Source organism: Sarcophilus harrisii, chromosome 6 (genome assembly GCF_902635505.1).
Source record: "Sarcophilus harrisii chromosome 6, mSarHar1.11, whole genome shotgun sequence".
Taxonomy (NCBI): Eukaryota; Metazoa; Chordata; class Mammalia; order Dasyuromorphia; family Dasyuridae; genus Sarcophilus; species Sarcophilus harrisii.
Window position 1 is genome coordinate 197,307,452 of NC_045431.1, and position 12,677 is coordinate 197,320,128.

Below are 12,677 nucleotides of genomic sequence, written 5' to 3' on the forward strand. Positions count from 1 at the left end.
AAGGAAGAAATAGCAAACAAAACAAAAAGACAGTAAGACAACATAGAAATCAATTAACACTAAAATATATTTTTAAAAAGGTGAGTAAGCAAATATGAATTTCAGAACAAATGAATTGTTGCAATGGTATTTCAATTGGACAATCTTTTTTCCTAACAAGACTGCTCTGAATGATGTGATAGATAAAAAGCTGGACTTGAAAATGAAATTAATTCAAATACTGTTTTACATACTGAGGGAGCTGCTTGACTCTGCACAAGTCATTTACTCTATCTCTACCTCAGCTTCCTCATTTGTAAAATTGAGAGAGAGTAATAATAATACTCTCTCTTAAGGTTGTTGTGAGGACTAAAATGAGATAACATGGAAGATGTTTTACAAACCTTAAAGTACTACATAAATGCCAGCAATTAATATTTTACCTACCCCATCTTTGAATTCTTCCTTTATAAAATGCCAAATTAACTTTTAAACACAGCCTCCCAGTTGGGAATTAAACTAAGAAAACATCAAAAATATTCAAACCTTTTGACCCAGAGAATTACCTGCTAAACATAAATTCTAAGATCAAAACTATAAGGTAAGGTCCCACATACAACAAAAAAAAAAATTCAGCAGCATTTTTGAGGTGAAAAAAAATGCAAACTAGTAGATATCCAGCTATTGGAGAATAACCAAAAATATTATGGTACTTTAATACAAAGAGATATTATTGTGCCAAAAGAAATTATGTATATCAAAAAGCAAAGGAACATGTGAAGATTTATATGAACTGATTTAGAGTGAGTTAGGCAGAAAAAGAAAAGCAGTATACAGAATGACTACAAAAATATACAAATATATATATTGAAATAATACCAAGAAAACAAAATGGAATATTGGATAAATATATTTCTAAGTTTATCCCTAACAAAGGGATGGGAAAAATGTGCCTTCTTTTATCCTTCGCAGAAGTGGAATACAAAGGATTTGGAACACACACACTCTCTCTTATGTATGTGTGTATATGTGTGTGCACATATATATGTATATATATGTATGGATATGCATATATATATACACAAACACAAACACACATATAGTCAGATTGTTGATCTGTTGGTTAATTTTGTTGAGTGACTTCTTCCTTTTCTTTAAAATAAAAAGATGTTTGTAGTTATAAGGGTAAATCACTGAGAGTAGAAGAGGGAGATTTTTGGAAATTCAATTCAATTCAATAAACATTTATTAAGCACCTACTATGTGCCAGGCACTGTGATCTAAAAACAAAACAAATATGTATATGTGTATATATATATATATATATATATATATATATATATATATGTAAACCATAGCTTCCACCATTTCATTCTGTTGTTTAAGAATTCATAGCATTTTCCTGCAACATCAAGTCCAAATTCTCCTGCCTGGCATTCTAGGCCCTCTATAATCTGGTCCCATCCACTCTCCAGTGATCCTCATTCTTTTCCATTCTTTCCTAGATACAGATACTCCAAGATCATTTAACATTTGCACTTTCACTCCCATTGCTCCTTTTAACCGAAATAGCCTTTGCCCTTCTTTTTCCTGGGCTCATTAAGGCCCAGTTCAAGGGCCAATTCAAGACTCACATCTTCAATGAATAGAGTGAACATAGAAAATCATTAAAAGACTTTCAGTGAACTGATGCAGATGAGGAAGTGCCAAGAAAACAATATATACAATGATTATGTAAATGGAAACAATATAAATGGAAAGAGCCACACTACCAAAAGTTCAAAAGTGAATGCTACAAAATTATAACAACGTTGCAAAGAAGAAGCATGACCCAATGAAGAAATGGGAGAAAACATTTTTCTCCTTTGAAGAGGTAGGAAATCCATGAGTGGAGAACATTCTATTTATTTTCAGATAGTTTTTACTACATTAATTATTTCTGCTGTTTTTACCTTCTGCCTTTAAAAAAAAAAATTTTGCTACCTGGGAGGAAGTGGGGGGGGGGGAATACAAAGGTAATTTAGGTGATATAAAATAAAGATAGCAATAAAAAATTACTTTTAAAAATCAACCCTCATAGGGCACAGCCTTCAGCTCCCTCACTGTTCTACTTACTTTCCCTATCAAGTAAGAATTCTATACTATACCATTTGGTATTTACTGTCATTGTTCTAGTTTTCTTATTCTCCCCGCATAAACTTCTGTGGCTCCCTATTATTTCCAGGAGTAAATATAAAATCCTGTTAATATTTAAAGCCTTTAACAACTTCTCTACCTTTCCATTCTTCTTACACTTGACTCCTCTCCAACTCTCTATGATCCAGATACAACAGCCTCCTTCCTTGCAGTTCCTCACACAAATATCTGCCAACTCCATGTCTTTTCATCCCATATTTGAGATGATCTTCCTTCTCACCTCCACCTCCTAGATTTCCTGGATTTCTCCAAAACTAAGCTGAAATGACACCTCCTATAGGAAGCCTTTCCAGTAACCTCAGTTACTAGTTTCTTCTCTATGGACTACTGTCATGATTCCAGTAGTATATGGGTGACTACCTTCTTACAACCTGAGGTACATAGGTTAAAAATTAGTAATCCCCTTTTATAGAAGAAGAAACTGAAGGTCAAAGAAGTGATGGGACCTGACCTAAAATTTCCTGACTACAAGATAAGGAACAAAGTCACTGACATAAAATCAAGTACACCTCCATAGAATGATCTGAGGGGCTCCGGGAAGGGCTTCTCTGCCTCTACACTATAAGAAGCCATGGAAATAGAAAGAACTTCAGATAAGGGTTTTACAACATGCAAACAACTATGTTCATACAAAATGTATGATCTCTGAGCCTGTCCAGCATAGGACCAACATCTACAAAGAGCTGGGTACATAGTAGGCACATTATACTGAATTAATTGATGAAAAGATTAGCTCTCTCCCAACCCATCCACCTGATCTCTCAAATCCTGGATGTCCCTCTTGATATTCTAGTTGGGAAAGGGATAGCGGATAGAAGAACTGGAGCCATTAGCTCTCAAGACTCACCAAAGCTGGTCTTCAGATCATCCTGGGGGTCGGCATTGTTGTTCCCGCACAACCCATGAGTTTTGCCTAAGTATTCAGGACTCATCTTGATGTAGACAGCTGACTCACCATCCCAAGCCAGTGTGAAAGCAGACTGGTGCTGTACAATGACATAGCCAGCCATCTGATGGAGTCGTAAGTTCCCTGTAATGTGAGGCAGCTGTACCCTGCCGTGGCATAAGGGGAAACAACACAGGGTACTCAGAGCTCCCAAATCTCCTGCTCACTGAGACCCTCCAAGAATGGTGTTTATTAAAAAGCAATCTAATTTTAATATATTTAACATCTACTGGTCATCCTACCATCTGGGGAAGGGGATGGGGGTAAGAGGTGAAAAATTGGAACAAGAGGTCTGGCAATTGTTAATGCTGTAAATTTACCCATGCATATAACCTGTAAATAAAAGGCTATTAAATAAATAAATGAATGAATGAATGAATAAATAAATAAAAATATTAACAAAAAATAAAAAAATAAAAAGCAATCTAACCCAGAATATTTGATCTATCATCACCAACTGACACACTGGAACATAACACAATTAGAATAACAGCAACTCGCTGTTTGCAAAGTCCTTTCTTTATAAATTGCAGTTCTATAGCAAGATATTATAATAATTTATAATGTACTTTACAGCTTACAAAGACTTTTCTTTATAAACTATATTTACAAATTAAAGTATTACCTAAATAATTGTAAGTATAGTTTTTAGACAATTCCAATAATAATAGTAATTAACCTTTGTGTAATATTTTTACAGTTTGTAGCTTTTTCTTACAGACCTGAAGGAATCAATGCACTTAATGGATGCCATAAATGCATACCTCCATTTTACTGATGAGGAGATGAAAATACTAAGATCAGAAGAATAAAGCTGGCCCAAGGTCACACAGCTAGCAAACCTCACAGCTAAGACTTGAACCTGAGTCTGCTAACTACATTATCAGGTATGAAGGTACTGAATGGGAGATCAGATCCACAAACATGTTCATAGGGATTGGAGAGATAGAAGGAGAGACTCCTCTACCTTCAAACTACAAGAGATCACAAAGGGGGAAAGACTACAGAGTCTCAAGTCAAGAGACCTTTGTTTTAGCCTAGTTTGAGCCTAGTCAACACCTATTAACTCTGAAACTGTAAGCAAATCACTTTATTTCTCTATGCCTCAATTTTTGACTCTTAAAAGCATATAGGATAATAGGATAAAGTATAAAGGATAATAATACTTATAATGTTGTTATGAGTTGTTATACTTTCAGTACTTTGAAAAGTTAAAAATATATAAATGATTATGATATAAATATTTATTATTCTATATTAGATATTATTATTATAATATAAATAAACATAAATGAACAATTATTATCACCCACCTATATTATCCTTTTAGCCTACCACACTAACAAATTCAGCCATTAATAATTCATTTCTTTGGGTGAATCCAAGTTCTTTTTTAAAAAATGCAACCTTATCTAGGAGGGATGGCACATGAAGTTCCTAAAACCTCAGGATGAGTTGCTCCAATAAAGAAAAAACCCAGACACCAAGAGGGAAAAGGAATAGGAAGAGAAAAGAAGTGTGAGGGAAGTAGAGGCCAAAGACAAGCAAAGACAAGCATGATGGGGCACCTTTGCATAGCTCCTTTGTGATACATGCTCCATGTACATATTATATATATATATATATATATATATATATATATATATATACGGCCCACCTACTTGTGTCCCTTAAACAACCGAAGACCTCTTGAAGGCTTAACATAAAGGTTATCCAGAGTCAGAAAACTTGAAAGACATAGAAAATTTTCCTTTCTGTACTTTCCTCTTAGAAAAGGGAGGATGTTGTTGCTTTAGCTTAAGAGCCCATACGCCACGGATGGTAAGACAAGATACAAGAAAGTTCATTCATTACCCCAAACCTCCATGAGTGACATTCCTACTCAGGCGGATCTCATCTTCCCCAGCAAAGAAGAGGCTGACAGATCTTGGGCAGCTATAGGGGAAAGAGCTGCATTCTGGGTAGTTGTGAACCTGAAATGAGAGCGTTGACACATCTAAGCCAGGAACGATCTCTCTGTCATTGCCCTATTGCAGTTCCTACCATGATGAGGAGGTCTGGGTCTGAGAGTCAAGGTGAGACTTGAATCTTTCTTTCTCAAATCTTCTTAGATTTATCAGTACACTGGGAGTTAAATGCTAAACTTCATCACTACTGGCAGATAAATTTTAGTCTAATTAACTCAAATAATAATGATAACTAACATTTATAGAACATTTTAAGGTTTGTAAAGCAGTTTCCATATTATCTCATTTGAGCCTTGTAACAACTCTATAAAGGTGAGTGCTATCATTATCCCCATTTTATAGATGAGGAAACTGGGGCACAGACAGGTAAAATGACTTGCAAGTGAGCGCAATTGGATTGGATTGGAGCTCAGGGCTTCCTGAGTCAAAGTCCAGCATTCTATTCACCATATCATCTAACTGCCTTAACGTTTCTAACAAGAGGAGGTATGACAAAAATAAATGTTTTGGGTGAATAATAAGGAACAATAGAATGAGAAAAAAGAGTCAAAGAGTAAGAACTTTGCAAGTATATCCTAAGACTGTCTAAGACAAAAAGTGTTCTGTTTGACCTACAAGAATGCAACCTGGTAGAACTCTCTCAATAACATGAATGGAGATCCTAGGTCTGTATGGCTTTGAAATGGTAACAACAACTACTACTACATACATTTAAATGAAAGAGTCTGTGATTCCATTAGGTTAGGTAATTCTTGGTGTGAGAATGCCCTCTACCAGCACATCTCTCACCTAACTAGAGTTTGATAGAACAATACTAGGGACTTACCTGAGAACAAATGAGGTTAAGTAGTAACAGCTAGCAACATCTCTGTAATGTTTCTAATAAGATTTACAAAGTACTAAATATATGCTGTATAAGTCTATACACAAGTACATATATGGATGTATATCCATATATATGTATTTATATAGACACATACATAAAATCTTATTATAGATATATAGATTATAGAGAGAAAGAAGGAAGGAAAGAAGAAAGAAAGGAAGAAAGAAAGGGAGGAAGGAAAGAAGGAAGGAAGGAAGGAAGGAAGGAAGGAAGGAAGGAAGGAAGGAAGGAAGGAAGGAAGAAAGAGAAAGAGAGGAGAAGGAAGGAAGGAGAGGGAGGGGGAAGGAAGGAGAGAGAGAGGAAGGGACAGAGAGAGAGAGAGAGAAATCTCATTTGATTCTTACACAAGACCATGACTAGTTAAATGTAGAGAAAGCAGAATTTGGATGAATGTATGAAGAATTTATTAAGCATTTATTCTCTTCCAGGCCCTAGGAGAATAAAAAATACAAGTAAAAGCAGGGGACATCATCCCTTTCCTCAAGAAGATAATACTAGAAGAGAAGATAATATAGAGAGACGAATAGTGGTCAGGGAGGAATGACAATTGATTGGATAAGGAAAAGCAAAATCTATTTGACCAAGAGATCAGAGTGGACCCCCCCCCTCTCAAAAAAGTGCAGACTGTATCTTTTGAAGGTAGCCAATATGAGATTTTTTTCTTAGTTAGGCATATTTGTTACAAGGGTTTTGTTTTTCCATGTTTTCCCAGTGGTACTAAAAGGAGTTAAGGGGGGAAGAAAATAGATGTTTGTCAATTGCCAAAAATTAATTTCAATAAATTTTTTTAAAATGGAAGGTGAAAGCTCAACAGTAATATGAAAAGCCCAGTGTCAAAGTTGAATTTGAACTTGGGTTTTCCAGATTCAACACTCTAACCATTAAGCAACACTGCCTCTCAGAGAGCATGTACATAGTGCTTGAAGGTTTGCAAAGTGCTTTCCAGCTATTATCTTATTTGACCCAGTGACATTACTGAGACATGAAGCTGACCTCCCAAGATGAGAATCCAGTTCACTCTGCAGTAACATTTCTTAGTGTAACTTAATATGCTGGCATCTGGACTAAGCATTTGATGAAGTCTTTCATGCTTCTCATAGATAAGAAAAACATATGGAGACTAGAGAATAATCTAGTCAGATGTATTCAGAACTTGGTTGAATGAATGAAAATAAAACAAAATAGTAATTAATGAGTTCTAAGTAGAGTCTCTAAAAGATCTGTTCTAAATTGGTCTTTTGCTATTCAATATTTTTATCAGGGCTTTAGATGAAGATATCAAAGGCACACTTTTCAGATTTGCTAAAAAAAAAAAAAAAATTAAATGGGTAGGGAAAACTAACTGTTTAGATGACTAACAGCAGATCTCAAAGTGTAATCCAGAGAATCCTGGGATCCCTTAAGTATTTTCAGGAGGTCTTTAAGGTCAAAAGGAACACCTGGATAGTACAGTAAATAAAGTATCAGGCCTGAAGCCAAGAAGATTCATCTTCCCAAATTCAAATCCAGCCTCCAATACTTACAAGCTGTATGACCCTCAATAGGTCACTTAATTGCATTTGTCTGAATTTCCTCATTCATCAAATGAGCTAGAGAAGAAAATGGCTACAAACTACTCCAATATCTTTGCCAATAACACCCCAAATGGGGTCACAGAGTCTGAATATGAAATTGCAGGTCAAAACTATTTTTATCTAATGCTAAGACATTTTAATTTCTAATGAAGCAAATAACAATAGATATAACCCATACAAATAGAAATTCAGAAGAAAGGGTTTCCTGGTAAATTTTAAAAGTGTAAAAGGATACTGACACCAAAAAGGCTGAGAACTCCTGAATTAGAACAGTGATCAGAAATGATTAAATTTAATAGAAATAAATGCAAAGTTCTAACGTGGGTTCAAAAAATCAACTTCACAAGTGCAGGTTGGGGGAGGAAGAGTGATTGGAAAACAATTCAAGTGAAGAAAATCTGGAGACTTTGTGGCCTAAAAGTTCACTATGAGATAACAACAGCATGACAAAATATCCCCCAAATCTACATCATCCTAGGCTGGAGATATAGTGAACAGAATTTAGAGGATGGGAATTTTTTCTTCAATTCCAATCAGAGCACACAAGAATACTATGTTCTATGCTGGATGCCTATGGAAAGAACATTGGCAAAATGGTGAGCATTCAGACATGGCAGTCAAGGTGATAAAAGGACTTACAAATCATCTCATCCAAGGATGGGACTAGAGATGCTTACCTTAGAGAAGATAAGATTTAGGATACATCACAGTTGAGTTTAAGAATTCAAAAGGCTGTTTTGTGTGAGATAAAATGTATTCTCCTTGGTGCGAGAGGGAAGAACTAGGAATGACTTAGGGAAGATGCAAATAAAGAAATTTCAGCATGTTAAAGAACTGCTTCCTGATCACTGCAGCTGTTTAAAAATGGAATAGGAAATTTCCCTGAACTCCTTATACTGGGTGTTTTCAAAGAATTTGAAGAAAGGATTAAACTAGTTCTGCTTAGTCTCAAAAACTGAACCACTAGAGATAGATAAGAGTTACAAGGAAGAAAATTCAAGCTTGATGTCAGGAAAACTTTCCTAAAATTAGAGCTGAAGAAAAATAAAATGGATTTCTTTGGGAGATAGGGGGCTTCCCCTCATTGTCAAGTGTATTATAATGTCTGACTTTTAATACAGGAATATTAACTTTACTTCTGTTAGCCTCCATTTCCTCAAGTGTAAATTAAAAAGGTTGATTTAAATGGTATCTGAATTCCCTTTTACATATAGATCTATCTATGATTCTATGACTAAGTCCTTTCCGCTTCTGAAATTCTGGAATTCTTCTAGCTCAAGTTGAAGTAGATGGGCAATTTGATCACCAGATCTCAGTTGGAAAGGCGCTATCCTTTAGGAAGTTGATTAGTATGAATCAGCCTCTGAGCTCCAAGAGTAAGCTGGTCATTTTGGGGTCATTTGGGGTAAAGACCAAGGTAAAAAAAACTATACCCCAGATCTTTCCAAGATCCAGAATCCCTTGTCTCAATCTAAGTTAACAATCTCTTTACAACCCATCTCAACTTTAGTCTATAGCACTGTGTCCTACACAAAAGTATATACCAAGTACCCCAATCCCCTCCCTTGAAGGGATAATGAGTGAGACCAAGGCAGAAGTCCTGCACATTCCTCACCTGGATGGAGAAGCTCTGCTCACCAGGCTCATACTGACCCACCAGGGTGTAGCTGGCTCTCCCAGAGAAATAGTAATAGAGGCCATCAAATGTCTCAACATGGTGCTGTCCCCATGTACGGCAAATGTTGTCTCTCTCTGGGCCTGTGTTATATACTGAGCACAAAAGGAAAGCTTTCAGCAGAAAATCTAGGCAAACTTTCAGGGAGGAGGTCAGAAATGAATACACAGGATGAGTACATTTATTTTCTCAGAGATGAATAATCAAAGTCCCTTCCATCCACCAACCACCTGTCCAGGGCTCAGGACACTGTTATTCCCTCCCCCTGGAAAACAGCGGCACCTTTTTCTGGCTCCAGTCATACCTGTCTGGCATCTAGGGCCTGTTGCATTAAAACGCCTGCAGTCACAGAATGTCTGATGTACGCATTCCCCACCATTGAAGCAGGAGAATAAGTCTGCAAGGTAAAATCAATTTACTCTCTCAAATTCTAAATTTAGGGTTCTAGATTCAAGAGAAGAGTGGGAGTTTCCATACTTTTTCATCATCTACCTCATCAGTAATTTTTCCCCTAGGTGGGCTTGTGGAAGGGGGTGGGGCAGTGTAGGATTTTTCTAATAGATTTTGTGCAACTGCTGTAATTGGAGTTAAATTGTAACAGCCTTGAGGAACTGAAGCTCAGCTCAGAAAGGGAAAGGTTGTGAGCTTGCTAAACTCCATGAAGGGGTAGAAGGAAAGTTTTAATCTATAACTAGTCTAATATACTATAAAAGTAATTAGTGAGAGTTGTGTGGTTATTTGGGAGACAAGTCCAGCATTGCCTACGGAAGGGAGCTGCTTTGTGACGAGTCTTCCCGCCCTATTCTTCATATTCCCTATTACTCCTTGGGTTTATGCTATAGTTCACACTCTGGAAACTACTGGACTAAATCATGGAGAAAGCCAGTCACACAGATATCACTGAAACCCAGTAGTTGAATAACTGACTCTTATTCCATGTTTATCAATTAGCTGATGGTTATGAGCATATGAGAGATTTCTATCTACACCCTCTTCTCAACAAATCTCAAAGGACAGTTTCAAACATAACTTGGATGGGGAACAAAGTATAGTAAGAAGAGGAGGTCATGATCAAAGTCATTAGAATGGAAAGGGAGAGAAAGCTACAAGAGAAAAGGGGGGAAACAGATCAGGATTTGGCTATAGAAAGTAGATAGAATCAGTCATTATTTATTAAGCACCTACTATGTGCTAGGCACCATGCTAACCTGTGGGGTATGTAGAAAAATGGGAGGACAGTCCTATAAGAGGAAAAGTCCACAAAGACACACCCTGACTGTCACATCACTTTCCTGTTCAGTTCTATCTAAATAAATGGAGGAGACACTTGGGAGAAGGGAAAGCTATGAACAGTTCTCTAAGACTAGGAAGGTAGCAAAGAGAATCATGGGACTCAACAATTTCATGGGTCAGTTCCTTTTCAAGGCTTAAGACAACTTACAGGGTGTTGCACACTTGGTACGATGAAGTCGCCTTTCCCAGACTGAAAACATTGCTGAAGACCCCAAAGATTCAGACTCCTTTAGAATGACAAGAGAGAGAAGAGAGTTGTTTGATGCAGCGATTTGAGAACCAACTACATTTCCTAATTTACTACCATTCTAATGTGTGTACACATCCATGCTACAAAAGGAGACAGGAAGAAAAGTCAGGTGAGGCAGTAATACAATTATGGGTTTTCTAACTTCATTACACTAATGATCTCCACATGCTTTTAGTTAATGCTCTTAGAGAAGATCAAAAGTCTCTTCTTTCAGGCTCGGGAAGATGTTTTTTTCTTTATTCACTTGATTTTTCTTCCTCTATTCAACTTTGGCATGAGTGTGCACACACATAAGCACATGCATGCACTCACATACACGCACCCGATCCAAGTCCAACACGCATACATACACACACACACACACACACACACTCCAAGCCTAGTCATAGAACTGCAAATAATCCATCCCAACAAGCTACACACACTGTTAGGATAGAATAAGACTGGGGGGAAAGACAACTTCAACAGAGAATATTGATCTTCCAGAAGATTTGGCCAAAACTCATGTACAAGTGAATACTAAACAAAAATCCATTACTTGCCTATTTCTCCCTCTGCTGAGTTTCTCTAATTTACAGTCACAGAAAGTTTGAAATAGTCTATTGCCAAAGGTATAAACATTTAGACCTTGGGAATTTGCAGTTGCTACAAATTGGGGCTTGATTTATTGTTTTATTGATTATTTAAACTTTAGAAAGTGATAATAATAGAGATTAAATTTCAAGTTAATTTGGGGTACATTCCATTTCCAGAAAGCAAGAATTAACTCTAATCCCATCTACCTAAATTGGATGATTCTGTCTTCACCAACCCTATGCCATATTAAGAAACCTTTTAATTCATCACTTATTTTTTCCACTCTTGTTCATATATAAGTTCTGTGCTCAGAACTAGGGGAAGATGCAAATCAGATTCCAAGCTGTTGAACCATATGAGTCCAGTCATTTGCACTGATATTTTCTTTCAAGTCTTCAAGCACCATGCTTTCAGAACAGCTAGGTTTACAGAGAATCCAAAGGAGGATGGAAAGCTAAAGGTAGATATGCTGCAGTGGGTTACCCAAGAGTCAGGAGCAGGAAATACAAAGGACATGATTAAGGACATAGATGGCTAGAAAAGAAAGGGAATTAGTTACATGGTTAGTAAATGGCAAAAGAAGCAGCATGGCAAAGTGGGTAGAATTTTAGACTTGAAGTCTGGGTAGTCTTAATTAAAATCCTATCTGAGTAACTTCTTAGCTGTGGGGATGGGCAGAGAGTTTAATTTCTCTAAGCCTCAGCGAACTTACCTTTACAATGGCTTGCAATCCTATGAAGTTTTATGGAAAAAACAAACCATGTGGTATCAACATGCTTCTAAGATACTGTTTACAACTCTCCTTCTTTGGAATTGATCCCCCTTTTCTGGAATTCTAAGTCCAAAACTTTCCAGTTGCTTAGTTAACTAGCATTCCATCTCAAACTTAGCACCTCAGAGTTGAGAAACCAATCAGATTTGCCTGAGTGAACCCCATCAGTTTTTATCAAAAATCTTAGGTATCCTAAAGCATGAAATGATGATGAACCTAGGAATTCCCAGAGTGAACTTAGTCTAAATTCCCATTTAAGTTCTTATCCCAAACCTAGATATATTGAAACTATGATGGGGGGGAAAAAAGTTTCATTGTGAAAAAGATAGCTGAAAACTGAAATCACTGGTCTGACCCACTATCTTCTCCCCAAAATAAAAAAAAATTCTGAGCAAGGAACTCCTTCTTCAGGGTAGAAGCCCCTTGGAATGACCAACACCCTCTGGATTAACCCTCAGACATTGGGGGTTTAGCCATCAAATTCACAGTTATCTGGTAATAGAGAGGTTTATTTCCACCGATGGGTAAATTATAATAATTTAGGCTGGTTTTGAAATCAGAAC

At 36.7% G+C, this 12,677-nt stretch overlaps 1 protein-coding gene across 1 annotated transcript in view; it reads right to left on the bottom strand.

Annotated features, from left to right (window-relative positions):
* The window catches only part of OTOG (otogelin), a 98,520-nt gene that overhangs the window by 82,660 nt on the left and 3,183 nt on the right, over positions 1–12,677 (bottom strand). The window contains exons 4-8 of the mRNA XM_031943555.1: positions 10,665–10,743; positions 9,528–9,620; positions 9,164–9,318; positions 4,976–5,094; positions 3,023–3,228 (exon numbers count right to left, since the gene is read on the bottom strand). Coding sequence (XP_031799415.1) covers positions 3,023–3,228; positions 4,976–5,094; positions 9,164–9,318; positions 9,528–9,620; positions 10,665–10,743 — 652 coding nt within the window. The remainder of the gene's footprint in view (positions 1–3,022; positions 3,229–4,975; positions 5,095–9,163; positions 9,319–9,527; positions 9,621–10,664; positions 10,744–12,677) is intronic.